Genomic DNA, 17,820 nt, shown 5'->3' with positions numbered 1-17,820 from the left:
TGATGTTCATCTATTCCCCAAGGCTCTCTGTCTACACTTGCTTCTATTTACCTACTCTAGCCTAAGCAAGAAAGCAAACCCTAATTTCATTAATTTATTTTTCTTTTAATCTGTTTCTTCCTCTTTCTTTTGATCCTTTCTTTTCCTTGCTCCCATGTTTCAAAATCCTCCTTTGCCTTACAGTTTAAGTAAAATGTTTTTGTAGCACACTTCTTTAAGAAATTTTCATCTACTATAGCCATATTAAAAATGCTCTAAATCACTACTGATTGGAGAAATGCAAATTAAAACAATTCTGAGGTACTACTTCATACCTGTTAGATTGGTTAATAGGACAGAAAAAGTTAGTGACAAATGTTGGAGCAGAAGTGGGAAAAATGAGACATTAATGCACTGTTGATAGGAGTTGTGAGCCGATTCAACCATTCTGCAGAGCAATTTGGAACTATGCCCAAAGGGCTATAAAACCATGCATACTCTTTGACCTAGCAATACCACTACTAGGTCTATGTCCAAAAAGAGATTAAAAAAAAAGGAAAAGAACCTATATGTACAAAAATATGTACAGCAGCTCTTTTCTGGTGGCAAAGAATTGGAAAGTAAGGAGATGCCCATCAATCGGGGAATGGCTAAACAAATTGTGGTATGTGAATACTATTGTGCTGAAAGAAATGATGAGTAGGATGCTCTAAGAAAAACCTGACATATATGAGCTGATACAAAGTAAAATGTACTGTGTACAAAGCAACAGCAATATTATAAGATGATCAGCTGTGAATGACTTAGCTATTCTCAGCACTACAAGGATCTAAGACAACTCTGAAGGACTTAGGATGAAAAATGCTATACATTCCCAGAGAAAGAACTGATGGTGTCTGAATACAGATTGAAGCATACTTTTTTTTTTACTTCATTTTTCTTATTTCTTGGTCTGTGTTTTCTTTTACAACATGACTAATATGGAAACATGTTTTGCATGACCTAACCTACACTGAGTTGCTTGCCTTCTTAATGAGGTGGAAGGGAGAGGGAGGGAGCAAGGGGAAGAATCTGGAACTCAAAATTTTTTTGTTTTTGTTTTTTTAGGCAACTGGGGTTATGTGACTTGCCCAGTGTCACAGAGCTAGTAAGTGTCAAGTGTTTGGTCTGAGGCCTCATTTGAACTCAGGTCCTCCTGACTTCAAGGCCGGTGCTCTATCTACTGCGCCACTTAGCTGCCCCTCAAAAGTTTTTAAAACAAATATTAAAAATTGCTTTTACATGTAATTAGGGAAAAATCAAATAATAAAATTTTTTAAAATAAATTTTCATCTACTTTGTCCTCCTTCTAATTTCTGTTCCCTTCTAATTTATTCTGAATTTTACGCTCCTAGTCAAGGAAGAAATTCTTACATATTCCTTCTTTATTCTATGTTCCTTAAGAAACCAAGTTTTTTGAGTACTAAATGCTAATTTGTTTCTTTTTTTCAAGGCAATCAGGGTTAAGTGACTTGCCCAAGGTCAATGCTGTTTTATTTCAATGTTACTATGTTTGCAAAGATCATTCCATCTCTGTTCTCCTTGTGCATTTATTATGTTTTATCTGGTGTTGGTGGCACCTCTGCTGCATTTCACTACCATATCAGTTCTAATGAGGGAAGTAGTAGTGTGTGGTAGGAATCTGTTCATATCATAATTATTCACAACTCGAGTCCACGTTATCTTGTTCTATGTCCAACGCTATCAACCGCAGAAAAGGACTGTCCCAGATGTCTCTTTGGGTGGGAGATACTCCGAAAGTGTGGTGTTGGCTGGAGGAGAATTTGTTTTCTTGGTGTTAATTGTCAGGTCAAAATTAGCACAAGCAGCAAAGAACTGATCCATACTATGCTGCATTTCAACCTCAGAGGCTGCATTGAGTGCACAATCATCTGTGAATAAAAAGTCATGCACCAACTCTTCCCTCCATTTTAGTCTTGGCTTGTAGCATCTTAGAATCCAGTGTGAGTGACTAGATACACTGACACAGGACTGCCCATCATGGTTTGCCTGCATCAAAAGTGGTGCTATGCTCTATGAGCAAAGCAGAATTACAGTAGCTCAAAAGATATGTGAGATATGCAAATTTTGAGACATCTCCACTCCAAATATGGACTATCTGTGCTCAACTTATGGTAAAGGCTTCTGAGCTCATATGAGTCTAGAGCATGAAGGACAATAACCAACGACTACCATTTGGAAACCTTTGTTAAGAGAAGATATTTTCCTAGTGAACCCATTCCCCTCAGGTAAAATTCATTACGTGGCTCCTAATTTATATAGCTATAGATAAAGATATATAACTAAATACACTCTATCCCCATTGCCTGGAACATATGTTAATGGCACCTCTTCATGGGTAAAATTCAGTGGATGCTAGAAAGGGGTATATGGGAGCCTTTTTTCAATGTCCCAGCCCACCCCATGCCCAGAATATCTTTTTTCCAACATTTATGGGCCTGGGACCCTTCAGGTCACTGCTTACAGGTTGAATGAGGCTGCATATACATCTTCAATGTGATCTTTCTAGTATGATGGGCCACTAAGACCTAAGGATCACTGCTTTCTCTGCTTCAATATCCTAAGGATTCCTGAGTCTTCCCATTCACCCCTGCAATGGGACCCTCTTCTATGTGTTGCCTCCAGCAATTGAGGTTTGAGCTCCTTAAGAGCAGGGACAGAATTGCCTTACTATTTTTATCCCTAGACCTTTGCACATAAGAAGAGCTTAATAAGAGCTCATTTAACTCTATTCTTTCTATCCTAGAACTTCCCCTTCATTAGTCTTACCCTACTCTTGCGTAGTTCACCCTAAGCCCAGAAAGTGAAGACATTTATTCACCTCCAGAGTAAGAATAGTATGGGTTCACCTTCAGTTCATCTATCTCTTCCTGTTTGAGCAACTTCCTGCTATGTTATCCTCCCATAAAAGATATTAGTTTACTTACAGTGGATTGTAGGGATTAAGTTCACTAAATGTTAATATAGTTTTTCCTCTTTCTCTAACTTTAATCCTAAATTTTTAGAATTCTCTTACACCTTTATCTTCCTAGAGCCTTTTTGTCCCTCTGTGACACACTTTGCTTCTTAATTTTCAATAGCTTAGACGCATGAGAGAATTTATTTCTTTGCTTATTTTGTTCTTAACATCGTGCTCACCTTTTTTGGAGGGGTGGAGACAGACATGGCTCAAATGCTTTTTTGTGCTGATGGTTTATCTTTTTCATTGATGATTAATTCAGCTTTGCAGGATGTTATTTTGGGATGTTTAAGCTCTTTTGGAATTTCCTATTCTAATCTCTAGTTTCTTGTGACTGCAGAATAATCCTCAACTATCTAAATTGGGGTTCCTTCACAGGTGAAAGACTTTCTTCTGGCTGCTTGCAAAATTTCTTATTTGACATTGATATTTTAAAAATTAGCCATTTCATGCCTTGGCTTTTAAAGCATGAGATTTTTCCTCTTACAGTGATCTCTGGATTTAGTTAATCAACACTTTGCTTTCCACATTCAAAAATTCTGAGCAGTTTTCTTATGATATTTTTCTATAGTATAGCATTCAGGTTATAAAATTCATGTGAATCAGTGTGCTAAAGTAGCACCAGAGCTGCGGGTGAAACTAGACACTGTCACTACCCATGTGACCTTGAACAAGTCACTCCACCTCCATGGCCCTCAGTTTCTTATGTGTGTCACGGTCTCCTTTGAGGGTCTGGTGAAGTCTAGAGACTCCTTTTCAGAAAAAAGAAAAAAAGTTTTTAAATGCACAGAACACATAGGATTACAGAGAGATCAATTATATTGAAATACCATTATCTATATATATCTCAACCAAGTTTCTAGGCCTCAGGTTAAGAATTCCTGAACTAGATGACGTCTGAAGTCTCTTTAAGCTTTAGATCTATGATTCTAAAAGCCTAATTCATGACATTTGCTTTTTGCTTCTTTTATGCAAAATTTTCTTCTATTTGAATTCCAAATGTGTCATTCTCGCCCCCGCCCCCTCAATCTCTGCTAATTTGGATATTCTCTCTCATTTACTCTAAGTTCTTTAAAGGCCTGCATTAATTCTGCTTTGAGAACTCTAATTTCCAAACTGCTTTCCATCCTAATGGCTTATTTTAGAAGTTCCACTTCTCATGAACCATGCTGCAGTTTCTTGCTTGGGGTTCCAGGATTATCTGGAGAATTTACGGAATTCTCTTTTTCAGTGGAAATTTTCTTTAGTAAGATAATATTTATTCAATGCAGTATGACCGGGGGGGGGGGGGGTTATTCTGTTTTTATGCCTGGCCAAGAATCTTGCTTGATGGTTTTTCTACTTGGAAGCTAGAATTATATCTGGCCTCTTGCATTTTTTTTTCAGTCTTTTTCTTTCATTCTCAACAGATTATTTCTGTCTTCCCTCTTCCCTCTTTGGCCCCTTCCTTGTCTACTGCTATGGGGCTCATACTTCTTCGGCAAGGCAATCTCCCTCAGCTGGGTAATATTTGCCTCCTTAAGATGGGAGGTTAAGGAGACCTGGTTAATTCTTTGCTCAGAGTAAACACTGTAGAGAGAGAATTGATCTCAGCTTAGTTTCTAGACTTGTGTCTTCTATCTAGTTCCACACTACTGAATCTTCTGTCCACTTCTCCACCCTTGCCACACCCCGTCGTCCTCATGTGGCTAGGTAAATTCAATGTCTTGTGGAATATGGTCCAGACTGAACTAATGTAATGAGGTCGTTATAGCTGGATGCTGAAAAAGATGCTTATGAGGTTATATAAGTAGGCTCCTCCTACCATGTGAGGTGGGGTTTACTGGACATTGGAACGGACTATTTTATTCTAATTAGTAATAATCAGTTTGATGATTCCACAAGGATAGGGATTATAAGTTCTGATTTTATGCCTCAGAGACATGAGCCACAGATTGTAAGTTCACTTGCTTAATCATAGGAAGCTAATTCAAGGACCTCCATCTTTGTTTTTCCTTGTTATGGTAACCAAGCCCAGTGTGGCAAAGGTGACTCAATTATATGGAAAGTCCCCTCCATCCCTTGTCATCCCTCTATTGCCTAACATGGGGAGATGATCATAAGCATGTAGCCAATGAGTAACTATAGTTGCCAGCCTGTGGCCTGCCTTTCTACCAGCCCATGGGTGTGCTCATCAGCTTGGTAGACCTCCTGAAAGCTCAAGATAGGTCTGTCAAGGTCTGCTAGTACAGGAGTTCCCTGCATTCTCTTTCTGCCCAGGTGTTTGATGTTCCTTATCACTACTGCTATGCTCTAAACTTCTCTATCTTCCTAAGCTGCCTTGGGGGATGGAAAAATGACTCACTGAATTTTCCTTGGATTTTTCCATCAGAATTCAGTTTTGTGTACTTTCCAGGTCATTGTGTAGGAATTAAGGAAAAATGTTACCTCTCTATCTGCCAGCTGGACTCCATCTCTTTCTATTTAATTCTAAGGGCCATCTGAGCAGGGGAGTTACATGGTCATATTGTGCTTAAGGTAAGTCATTTTGGTAGTAGTGTATAGCATGGCCTAACGTAAGGGAGGTGATGTATAGAGACAAATTAGGAGGCTGTTGCAATAATCTAGATGAGAGGTGAAAAGGTCCTAAAGTGGTACCTCTATGAGTAGAGAGAAGGGTTAAATGTAAGAGATAAAAAAATGACAAGTTTGCAAAATTTGGCAATGGACTAGATATGCCATTATGGAGGGAGAGTGAGAAATCAAATAATGCTAAGGGTTATGAATCTGGGTTACTGAAAAAAGGATTTGCCTTTGACAAAAACTGGGAAGTTCGAAGAAGGGTTGGTTTTGGGGAAAATATAATGAATTGTTTTGGATATGGTGAGTCTGAGGTATTTCTGGGTCACCCTGTTTAAAATACTCAATAGGCAACTGGTAAAGGATTAACACTCAGGGGAGAGATTATGACTGATTCTAGATGTCATTGGTAAAGGAATGATAATTAAACCCACTGGAGGGTTTAATAAGGTCACCAAGACAGCAAGTATAGAAGGAAAGTAGGGGACCTAGGATAGAGCTTTGGGGAACATCTGCAGTTACAGAGCATTAACTTGATGATGAGCCAGCAAAGGATAATGAAAGGAACAGTGAGAGAAGTAGGAGGAGAACCAGAAGAGAGTAGTATGAAAAAAGCCCAGAGCAGACAGAGGGTGGACTCAATCTTCATTGTAAACTTCTCTGCAAAAAGGGTTTAGAGGAAAAAGGGTAATATTGTGAGGCGGCTTGCACCCCTGAAAGTGACCCAGCCCCACAGAAGGAAGCCAACCTTTTTAGAGTCCTCTCATAAAGTGATGATTTTATACCCTACACCCATCACAACCATGGGGCTCTCCTGGAAGAGGACACACTGGTTAATGGGCCAGGGAACACAAAAGTGGGTAATGACACAGGGTAAGTCTCTGATAGGGATTAGTTTCCAAGCAAGAAGTATCATCATTTTTGCTGTAACCCTGATGTTCCTGGTGCTGCTCCAATTTGTGGTCACATCTTTACATCAAGAGACCCATTGAGAGCTGCAAAAAATCTGGCACCATCCATTACTAGAACCTGATTGCTTAGACCTGGGATGGAGGTGAACGCTGGGATTTCTATATTTGTTTTCCTGTATCCAAGTAACTCATTTGTTTTGTCTTTGCAATACTTCTTTTTAAATTTTTCTTTCTCTCCTTTAGTGTTGCCTATATCAGGCTTCTGGAATTCCATAAGTCACAGTTGACTAATAAGAGCCATAAAGTCATTTAAGAGGTGGAAGGTCCCCTAGAACTGAGGTATCAAACTCTACCCAAGCTGCTAGCAAAACTCCAATATAGTAAGGAACCAAATAAAAATATAACTGGGAAATACTTAACAAAATAAATAAAAACATGACACAAATAATGTCAATTTGTGGTTTTCTAAGTCATTATGTGGCAGAAAGGATCATTTCTATTTAAGTGTGACACCACTAATCTAGAAGACCTTAAGGACTTGAACTTGAAGGGATGGAGAAATGGTAAGAACAATATTCTAACTCTTGGGTTTCCAAACTGTGTGCCACAGTACTCCAGGGTACTAGGAGGTATTTTAAACTTTCAAGGGAAACAATGCCCTCTTGGACACTGTTCAGATGATTAGTTCAAGGTAGTTCACAGTGTCTACATTAGATCACCCTACATTCCTTTTGATGTCATTCTCCAGTGTTCCAGATATGCTTTTGTTTACTTGTACTTTTGGCTATGGCAGTAACTTCTTCAACTGTCTTATCTGTGATGCACTAATTTTGCAAAACCGGATTTTCAATAGTTGCTGTGATAAAAAGCAAGTACAGAGTGAAAATCAAAGTAAAACAGGAAATAAGAGTGCCAGTGTCCAGTGTGATCCTAAGGTTTGAGAAACTGCAGTGCTGGAGAGATGTACACCTCCCACTGAGTAAGTAATTGTGTTTTGTTGTTATTGTTCAGTGCTTTCAGTTGAGTCCTATTCCTTGTGATCCCAATTAGGGTTTTCTTAACAAAAATACTGGAGTGGTTTGCCATTTCCTTCTCCAGCTCATTTTACAGATGAGGAAAGTGAGGTAAACAAGGTTAAGTGACATGCTCTCAGCTAGCAAGTGTCTGGGGCTAGATGTGAACTCACGTCTTCCTAACTCCAGGCCCAGTGCTCTATCCATTGGGCCACCTACCTGCCTGATTACGGTTATTTAAGAATATTTTTTCTTTCAATTTATGTGTATTTTTTTTCAAACCACTATTAAGTATAAGGACACACTTACCATGATGTTCGGACCTAACTATTTAATACATGGAATTGTTAAGAAATTTCTTTTGGCCTTTGGGCCAAAAGTAAAAAAAAATACTGAGACACTAAGGGTGCTATGAATTGTGAAACTTCGGGAACTTCTGTCCTAACTCCTACTCTAAACAGGTTAGGCTAGTTTTTTCTTTAAATGCACCAAACACATTATTGACACGACTAGCTTAGGCGATTAAAAGGTCAGGCTTTTGACACTTTCTAATCACCTGAGTACAAAGAGTGACAAGAAATTCCAGGCATGATTTGGTGCCTGGCTGGTAGAACATGATGGGCATTCTCAGGCAAGGGAGTTTCACTCAGCGGAGTAAACTCTATGCCCATTATTCTTATAAATATCATTCTCCTGCTATGGCTGCGTAAATCATAAAATAAAATGACCTATACAAACATCTTATTTTGTTCCAATTTCAAACCTAAACTACCAGGGGACTGGTTTGAGTTAGGCTCAGCCCAGAATACCTTCCCACCTCAACAGCTTCAATTCCTGGCTCATAGTCTTTCTCTCTACCACAACTCCTGCTCTCACATTATGAGACTTGAACTTACCTACTGATACTTCTGCAAATACCCTAACTTCTAGTTCCTCAACTGGCTCAATTCCCATGACCTTCTCTGACTTAGACGGGCAGTGAAATAGAGAAGCGGAACAATGAACTCTCCTGTAAAAGGCTCCTGCCCAGCTAGAGATTAACCATCAAGTACAATGCCATTAATCTTGCACAATGGAATAAAAAATATAGAGTTTATATTATGTTACTAAAAACTGTGGAATAATCAAGCTCAGTAATCTTGGAACAGCCAATAGATTCTTGTTTAAAAACTACTCAAATTCACAAAACAAGTAGGATTATAATGATTCTTAGATTCAGAAAGGGAAGGCTTTAGAAATCATGCAGTCCAACCCCTTCATTTTACATGATGAGGAACTAAGGCCCAGAGAGAAAAGCTGATTTAAGAGAGATTTCAGCATAAACAATAATTTTTTTTCCATTACCAATATGACTAAAGTTTGCCTTCCATAACACATTTTTTTATGTATACAAATGAAAATTGAGCTAAAAGGCATTTTAAAAATGTATTTATTAAACCTAAAGAATTATAACATACAGAAATTTGAAGCTGTGTTAACTAGTAAAGCCACAGTCTAGCATAAAAAAAAAAATTGTTTCCATTTTTAATGTATACTAGGGAATTACTATAAATACTGATTTCAGTATTAAAACTTCACTGAAATACTGGAAGTACAATGAACAAATTCAAGAATATTGTCTTAAGTAACAGCATATTTAAATTCGGGTAACAATGAAAAATTACCTTAAGACCATCAAACTGAGAAACATTCTGAATAGAATCTTATTAGAAAACTAAAAATATAAGATATCAGAATGTTAAAAGATTTGTTATGAAAAAGGTTAACTGCTTCTTTACATTAAAGATAAAAAGGCTGACAGGAAAAAAATAAAAATTTTCGTAAACTTGAAAATTATTTTTAAAGTGATTTTATTTTCATTTCCAGGTTTACAAAGTTCAGAAGTAGAATAGAAAACAATAATGATGTAAATGCCTCATTATAATAACCTAATAATAAAATATTTTTGTGCCAAATTTTTGACAGATGGGGATGAAATTGTTCTAACCAAGGCAAAACAAATAGTTCAAACAACATGGTTTAAACAATTTCTATTTAATATCTATTACATAACACACTTACAACTTCAGACTAAACTCTGGATACTATTTCATAATTTTTTTTTTTAAATACTGAAGATGATTAAAATATCCCTGGTAGCTGTGAGAGTATTGTCAGTACCAAATATATATATATCAATCCTTTAGTTTTTGAAGAAATAACCCCCAAAACCCAGTAACTTAAAGTATTCATGCTATAATAAAATACAAATTAACCATGCTACCATTTTAAATATCCAATTTCATTAAACAAAATGATTAATTTACCTGACTACTACCAGAAGGTGCCAGGCCGATCTCTGGTGCTCCTGGGCCTTCATTCTGCCTCTCTGCTTCATGGGAGATGGCATCAGGCTTGCTCTGAGATGCCCTCTAATAACAAGAGCTTATATCATTATACATAGAAACAGAATCTATACTTCATCATTCTATTGCATTAAGCTATTAATTGCATTAGTTACATGTATTTAGAAAGACACCAAACTGCTTTACATTTGATAATTAACAATTGACTGTTTCAACAAAACAGCAAGATGAAAGTAAAACACCCTTTCTAAGTATCACAGCCTTCCCTGCAAGACAAAGGACTTTCTGAGGCACACAGAAGTAATCTTCCACCAGCTGCATACACATCACTATCAGGAATATAACTGAACTGGAATAACTAACTGTCTTCCTTTTAAACTCATATGATCCATGCATTTAGGAGAGCTGCTTCTGGATAATTTGTACTTCACAGACAGACAGCTTGATTAATATATTAATTTATACAGTACATGTTTTTCACTAAGAAAAATTCCTAGAAAATCTTTAAGGAACTTTAAAGACTAAATGCCATGAGAAATTTCCATTCTGATATGAATAAAAGCTAAAATAGGGAGATTTTCTTATATGTCACACGAAATAGAAATGAGTTAGTATTCAATGAAATGAAACACATCACATCCTATATAGCAATAACACTAGCATTAAGGTTGGCAAAGTACTTTACATATAATACTTTGATCCTTGCAATAGTCCTGTGAGGTAGGTGTTATTATTATTCTCATTTTACAGATGAGGAAACTAAGGCTTGTGAAAGGGTGACTTGTCCAAGGCCCCCAGCTAATAAGTACCTGAGGCAGAATTTAAACTCAGCTCTTCCTGACTCCAAGTCTGGTGCTCTAATATCATTTCTGTACATTTGAAAGTATAATTTATCTATTGTATGGGAATAATGACATATGCTTCACTCTAAGTAAACCTAACACAAAAACTAATCTAACATAAAAAATGAAATTTTGCAAAAGATAAATCAGTGAAGTACATTCACACTGTAAAAGTGTTTTATGGTTTTTATAAAATATTTCACCTAACAGTCCTTTTAAATACCAACTTCCATATGGTCAAAATTTTATTTTTTTAATCAACTTTTTCAGCAAGACTATATTACAGAAAGTGAGTATACTCATAAGTGATTAGTACTTTCAGTGTCAGATTCACAGAATCACAAAATGTTGAACTGGAAAGAAGCACAAAGAGGATCCTGTCTAAACTCTTCTTAGAGATGAGGAAACTAAAGCTCAGAGAAATAAAGTGACTTGCCAAAGGATTCCAGAGCTAATTAACTGGCAGACCTCAACCTCATAGTCGCCTTCTATGTGTTCATTCCACTGAACCACCTTGCTTTTAACAAATGTGTAAATACAGCTTATGAGAGGCAAGGTAGCTCAGTCCTTGATATCTTGGCTGTGCGACCTCTCAGGGCCCCTGGCAGCTCTAATTCTACATAGTAAACAATGTAAAAAATGTAATTTTTTATGTAAATATAAAATGTAAAAAAAAATACATATGTATTGGTAGAGGGAATTTCCTCATGGGGAGCTCTCTACCCTGACAAAAATCACAGGTCTGGACAAAAATTCCGGCAAGTCAATTTTTACAGAACCATTAAGTAGCTTTGTTATAGTATGTCCACACCACAGATGGGACTTAATACATTTGATAAATAAAAATAATAGATAGATATATGGTTATGGTTGGGAATGAATGGAAGGTTAGATTAACCAGACACATATGTTCTAAGGACAGAATCTTTTATCCATGTTTCTTAGAATAAAGCAGACAAAAAGCTTGTTGTGCTCATTTGGATTCTTGAACTCGAGTAAGTGAAGTTGTTTCATACCTCCCTAGGAGAACAGGGTCTGGAGCTGGAGCAGCCTAAGGCAGCTAAGTAACACTGAAGGTGACTGCCTCAGTCTTCTCTCTTTCTTTTTTCCTTTATTTTCTCATTTCTTTTTTGGTTCATTTTCCTTTTTTGCCCTCTATTTTTTTTAATTAAATATTTTATTTTTCCCCAATTACATGTAAAAAATGTTAACATCTGGTTTTTTTTTAATTTAAATTTAGGGGTTCCAAATTCTCTCCCTCCCTCCTTCACTTTTCCTGCAATAAGAAGGCAAGCAATTAATGTAAGTTATACATGTTCAGTTATACAAAACATATTTTCCATGTTAGACATACTATAAAAGAAAAGAGACAAAAAAGAAAAAAAAAAGGTAAAGAAAAAGTATGCTTCGATCAGCATTTAGACTCCATCAGTTTTCTCTGGAGACGGACAGTATTTTTCATCATATATCCTTCAGAACTGTCTTGGATCATTGTATTGCTGAGAATAGCTAAGTCATCATCATACAATATTACTGTTACTATTTACAATATTCTCTTGGTTCTGCTCATTTCACTTTGCATTCATTTAAGTCTTCTCAGGTTTTTCTGAGAGCATCCTGCTCATCATTTCTTAAAGCACAATATTATTCCATCATAATCATATACAACAACTTGTTCAGTCATTCCCCAACTAATGGACATCCACTCTATTCCCAATTCTTTGCCACCAGTAAAAGAGCTGTTATAAATACTTTTTTGTACCTATAGGTCCTTTTGCTTTTTGATTTTTATCTCTTCAGAATACAGACCTAGTTTGGGAATAGTTCTAAACTACTCTACAGAATGGTTGAATCAGTATGTAACTTCACCAACAGTGCCTTAATATCATTTATCATTTTCCTTTTCTGTTACATCAGTCAATCTGATATGTGTGAGGTGGCAGCTCAGAGTTGTGGAAGGAGACTGAGGAAGAGCGTGGGGCTTCATATCAGCCACCCCCATAAGAATGGTGGCAGCCCCAGACTAGAAAGGAGCCAGGACCAAAAAGAGCCAGACTATCCCATCCAAAAGTGGGGGCTGGGGCAGACCCTGGATCTGGCACCATATCTCAATCCAAAATCCAAGGCTAGATATTAGTAAACAGAAGAAAACACCAAACACAATGAAGAAATGTTATGAGTTAAGAGGAGCCCCAAAAGGTAAACCTAGAAAAGAAAAACTCCAGAAGTTCAAATAAAGCTTCACAGAAAAGAATGGCTTACTGAGAAGTATAACAATAGTGAGTAAAATAAATGAAGATATAATAGAAAAAAAAGTAAATTATCTATGATTTTTTTTAAATGACCTGAAAATTTAAGAATCATAAAATTTCCTGAAAATCACAAACAACAAATCTGGACACCCTATTTTTTAAAAAAATCATAAAAGAAACTATATATTGAATACATATAAATAACTCTTCACGACCTGTCTAGTCCTAATAAAGCACAGGCTTTAGACTTACTCTCTCAATTCCCATTCCCACGAAGAGACTGAATTCCCAGAGCCAGGTAAACTTTAAAGAGACAGGTGAGAAGGAAGAACATTCCAGAAATGTAGAACAGCTAATGCAAAGGAAGAGACTCCCTAAAAGATGGAATGTTGTGAGTGAGGAATAGCAAGTAGTTAAGTATAGCTGGTTCATAAAATATATGGAGGGAAGTAAAGTGTAAGAAGCCTGGAAAGTTGGGAAGAAGTCAGTCATGAAGAGTTTTAAATACTAATCAAAGTGCTACTCAAGATTTTACACACACACCCCCCCACACACAGTTTTAAATGCTAACCAAAACATTAATCAAGTTCATATTTGATCTTGAAGGTAATAAGAAGCCACTTCCATTTACTAAATAGGGGCTTGACATGGTCTGGACCTATGTTTTAGAAACTTCACTTTGGCAGCTAATTGAAAAACCAACTGGAGAAACAAGAGACTTGAGGCAGAGAGACCCATTAGGAGGCTATTTTAATAGTTCAAACAAAAGAGGCTAAATTAGGTGGAGGCTATGTGAATGCAGAAAAGGGAAAGAATATCAAGAGATATTTGAGATCATTTAAGACGTGGCCATGGCTTCTTGTTTTGCCTGTGCTCTGAGGAATCGGGTGTGGTTTTGTTTTTGTTTGTTTTACTGGAGCTCAGGAGCTCTAATCTATGCACTAACCCTGAGCCCTTTTATTATCAGTTGATATCAATTAGTCAGATAGACTTAGCTTTCAGAAATGTGTATTTACTACAATGGGTACTATAATTGATCCAAAACACTCCCACCCCCCCCAAAAAATGTATGTGACACACTGTCCCATCAGTGCATAAAGAGTCCAAGGCGAAATGGGACCAAGTTTAGAAAGTACATGTGGCAAAAGGGGTAACTCACAGATCTAGGAAGTCTTTTTACTGGAATTTCTATGATATTTCCCTTAGATATGGTATAGCTTCTCTTCTGGGCTCCTTTTAGAGTCCTGAATCTGTCTGCCTCATTATATACAATTTGTGAATAACTTCTGAGGTAGATACTGCTTTAAGGAGCAAAGCTGGCCAAAGCTGTCCTGGGGCACTCTTAGAATGGTAAGGAAAATGTGTAAATTCTCTCATCTTCTGAGGTTCATGGAATCCCCCTCTGGCTGAGTGGGGCAGAGAGAGACCAAAGTAGAAGGGAAGGCTCCTCTTCCCCCTGCCCCACTCAAGTGATACTTTCTAATTCACTCAAATATTTCAGTTCCAAACTGGTTCACATGTCATAGAATAAGGTGGAGGTCAAGGTTAAGTTGCTCTCCTCCCTCCTTTGCTCCTTAAAGCAACTGATCAAGACATTCTCACCAGGTGACAGTTTTCAGGTATAGCATTTTCATTACTTTAAAAAAAATTCCCTCACCTCCATTGAGAATGCCCTCCTCAATAATGTAATGCCATACCTTATTAATTCACCTTTTCATTTCTATCCTGACCCTGATTCAAAGACCCCTCTCCTGCAGCTATCACCCTCTCAAGTTATTATTCAATCTTTCCTTGCTTTCACAACTAAATTCTCAGATAAAGCTTTTTACACCCAATTCCTCTACTTCTCATCTCTAAATTTCAACCCCTCAACAGATACCATCCAATTCCACTGCATGTCTGAAACTACTCCTTAAAGCTAAGTCTGGCCTTTTATTAATTCTCATCCTTCTTGACCTTTCTGCAGCATTTGATGTTGTAGATCGTACTTTCTGACAGATATATACTCTTCCCTGGGTTTTCGTGTGACTGAACTGGCATGGTTCTTTTCCTATCTGTCTGACTGATCCTTTTCAGTTTCCTGTACAGCATAATCATCCATGTCTTACCCCCTAAGTGTGTGTGTTTCCTGAACTCTGTCCTAGGCTTTCTTTTCCTCCTCCTATGTGAAGAGGAGAAATGCCATTCCACTGAACACCAGACTCCTCCCTTTAAGTAAGAGGAGAAAATGCTACTCCATAGCCTTGAGTCTCCTGCCTGGTCTCCAGTGTCCTCCACGAGAATACTATTCCATTACGCAACAGTCTCCTCCTGTCTTTGAGAAGGAGAGAAGACACCATTCCATTGCCTTGGATTTTCTGCTAGATCTTCAAACCTCCAGTGGGAAGAGGAGAAATACCATTTCATTGTGCCAGTTTCATGCCTAGTCTTCAGCCTCCCTTAGGAAAAGAAGAAACACCATTCCATCCATCCCTCTAAGGAAGTGGAGAAAGGTCATTATATCAAGTCTCCAGCCTGGTCTCCCACCTTAGGGGTAGGGGAGTAACAACACTGGTTCACCTCCAAGCACTTGTCCCCTGATCTGAACCATCTAAGCCCTGAGAGGCCTCCCTTTTGAAGCCAAACCCTTACGGATAAAAATAAAACCTACTAAAATTCATTTCTCAATGATTTACAATACTTTCCCCTCTCCTAGCCTTCCAATTCCAGTGATTCTGAATATTCTAAAGTTTTTATTCAACCTCAACTCCCCACTGATCAATCCTTTTCCATCTCTATCCCCCGCAACGCCCCACTCTAAAGCAATATACTCCTTCTTCTACTGTAATCTCTGGATTATTTATAAGCAACAAAGTTGCTTTCATTTTTGAACTTTTTTTCCTCTCACTCCATCTTTAATTTTTTTCTTTTCTACTTCATTTTCTGGTTTTGAGATCTAGCTCCCTCCTGATGTCACAAACTCCCTTACCTCTCTTTCTAGCACTGGCTATACTTAGACTCATTTCCCCCAACTCATTGGTCAAGGTGGGGGAGGTGGAATACTCTTTGTGCCCCATTGCTACTCCTAGGCTCTTCTTCTACCACTACTCAGTAAACTTTTCTCCTCTGAGGTTCATTCTATCCTTATCTACCACCCAATCAAAATTTTGGTAGTTGCTGTCTGCTGACCTCGAGGATGTTCTCCCTTTCTCTACAAGTTCGGTCTTTGGCTCACAGTCTTTCTCTCAACTTTTGCCCTCATACTGCCAGACTTCAACATACATATTTGATATGTCTAATACCCCCTCAGCTTATTTCATCTGATCTACTCCCCTAGCTCATTTTAGTCACACACAAAGATTTTCATACTCTTGATCTTGCCATCACCTACAAACGCACCACTTCTATGTTTCTTAACTTTGAAATTCCCTTATCTCATGACTTCTCTTATCATAATCTATTGCATTCCATCTTTCCTCTGCCTTGAAACTCCAAACCATGGGATTTCTTCATCTATAGCATGACCTCTAATTCCTCATTGAGGTAAATAGGAACAATAGATATGGAATCAGAGGGTATAGGTCAGGCGTAGGAAACCTGCACCTGCAACCTCAAGGCTACATGTGGCCCTCTGACTAAATCCAAACTTTACAGAACAAATCCCCTTAATAAAAGGATTTGTTCTGTAAAATTTGGGCTCAGTCAAAAGGCCGTACCCAAAAACCTAGAAGGCCACATGTGGCCTCCAGGCCACAGGTTCCCCACCCCTGGCTTAGGCTAAAAATCACAGTTTTGCTATTTAATATCAATGGGATCTTGGATAAGCTAGTCCTCAGTTTCATCTATAAAGTGAATGGAATGGATTAGATGACTTCTAGCTCTAAATCTGTAATTCTAAAAATCAGTTAAGAATGCTACATTGGAATGCCTAAGGAGTATATGTTCAGTTAATATCACTGTAAAAATATGATATGCAGGAAAACACTTTTGTAGTTGCTTCCCGTCAACAAAGATTAATTTTCCCTAAAAGGCAACAAAGCTGTCACCAGGAACTGACTGGCCTCTGCCTTCCTTGATAAAAATTCCTGGTCACCTAAGGGCATAAAAATCCCTACCCATGAGGAGTAGGAACCCCTCTAATTTTGTGCATTTTTGAAGACAATGATATCTTTCCATACGGAGATGGGGGAGGGGAAAGTAGCTGATAGGTCCATAGAAGTAAAGTATCATTGTATATCCTTGCTGTAATGTAAACCTCCCTTTGTTTACTATTCAGTGGCCTGCCAGTGCCTCATTTCATCCCAACACAGAATGTGAACAGGGCCCTGGTATCTGGCCTACCCCTAATATTTGGCATAATGTATAACTGGGATAAAATAAGATCATCTACTGGCTCACACTGTGGTTCAGTTGAGGGATGGGTGCTGCAAATATGGAGGGTAGGGTGGTCAGACAATGTTCACTGCATGGCCCCCCGTCCTTCTGAGTTGAGTCCTCTCTGTAGGTAGGGAGCAGGTTTCCACTTAAAGTGATTAACTCTATGGGTATTGGAGCAGACTCACCAGGACAGTAAATAAAGTGCCAAGTCCAGCATTCCCCAGTTGGTGCTGACTGTCCTGTAAAAATTAGAATGCCAGCATAAGACAGGAACCGAAATGGCTCAGCATAGTTAGCAACTAGTGACAGTGACCTGGCCTTCAGGAACCATGAAATGAAAACCCAGAGGTAGCTGGTGGCCAGGAAAAGGATCTCTCCTGATGGGGGTGGGGACTGATAAGCTTCAGTCAGGAAACCATCCTATGGTCTTTGATCCAGAAGTTCTGTTCCCCTAGAAATAGGATCCATGAGACAGCAGAATGAGATCTAAAGTGAGGAAGATAACCTACATTAGGGAGCAAGGGTTAGGTGGGCCTTCTCTACC

At 38.1% G+C, this 17,820-nt stretch overlaps 1 protein-coding gene across 10 annotated transcripts in view; it reads right to left on the bottom strand.

Annotated features, from left to right (window-relative positions):
* APC (APC, WNT signaling pathway regulator) overlaps positions 1-17,820 on the bottom strand; it is a 145,489-nt gene that overhangs the window by 37,483 nt on the left and 90,186 nt on the right. For 7 of the 10 annotated variants that reach the window (XM_027874412.1, XM_027874414.1, XM_027874413.1 and 4 more), the window contains 2 exons: positions 17,462-17,515; positions 9,788-9,892 (listed from right to left, as the gene is read on the bottom strand). In XM_027874412.1, coding sequence (XP_027730213.1) covers positions 9,788-9,892; positions 17,462-17,515 — 159 coding nt within the window. The remainder of the gene's footprint in view (positions 1-9,787; positions 9,893-17,461; positions 17,516-17,820) is intronic. The other 3 variants (XM_027874415.1, XM_027874418.1, XM_027874419.1) reach the window with 1 other exon arrangement.

This window comes from Vombatus ursinus, unplaced genomic scaffold (genome assembly GCF_900497805.2).
Source record: "Vombatus ursinus unplaced genomic scaffold, bare-nosed wombat genome assembly UNPS02014807.1, whole genome shotgun sequence".
NCBI lineage: Eukaryota > Metazoa > Chordata > Mammalia > Diprotodontia > Vombatidae > Vombatus > Vombatus ursinus.
Note: the sequence above shows the minus strand (reverse complement) of the source record. Positions and strands in the feature narration are given on the sequence as shown.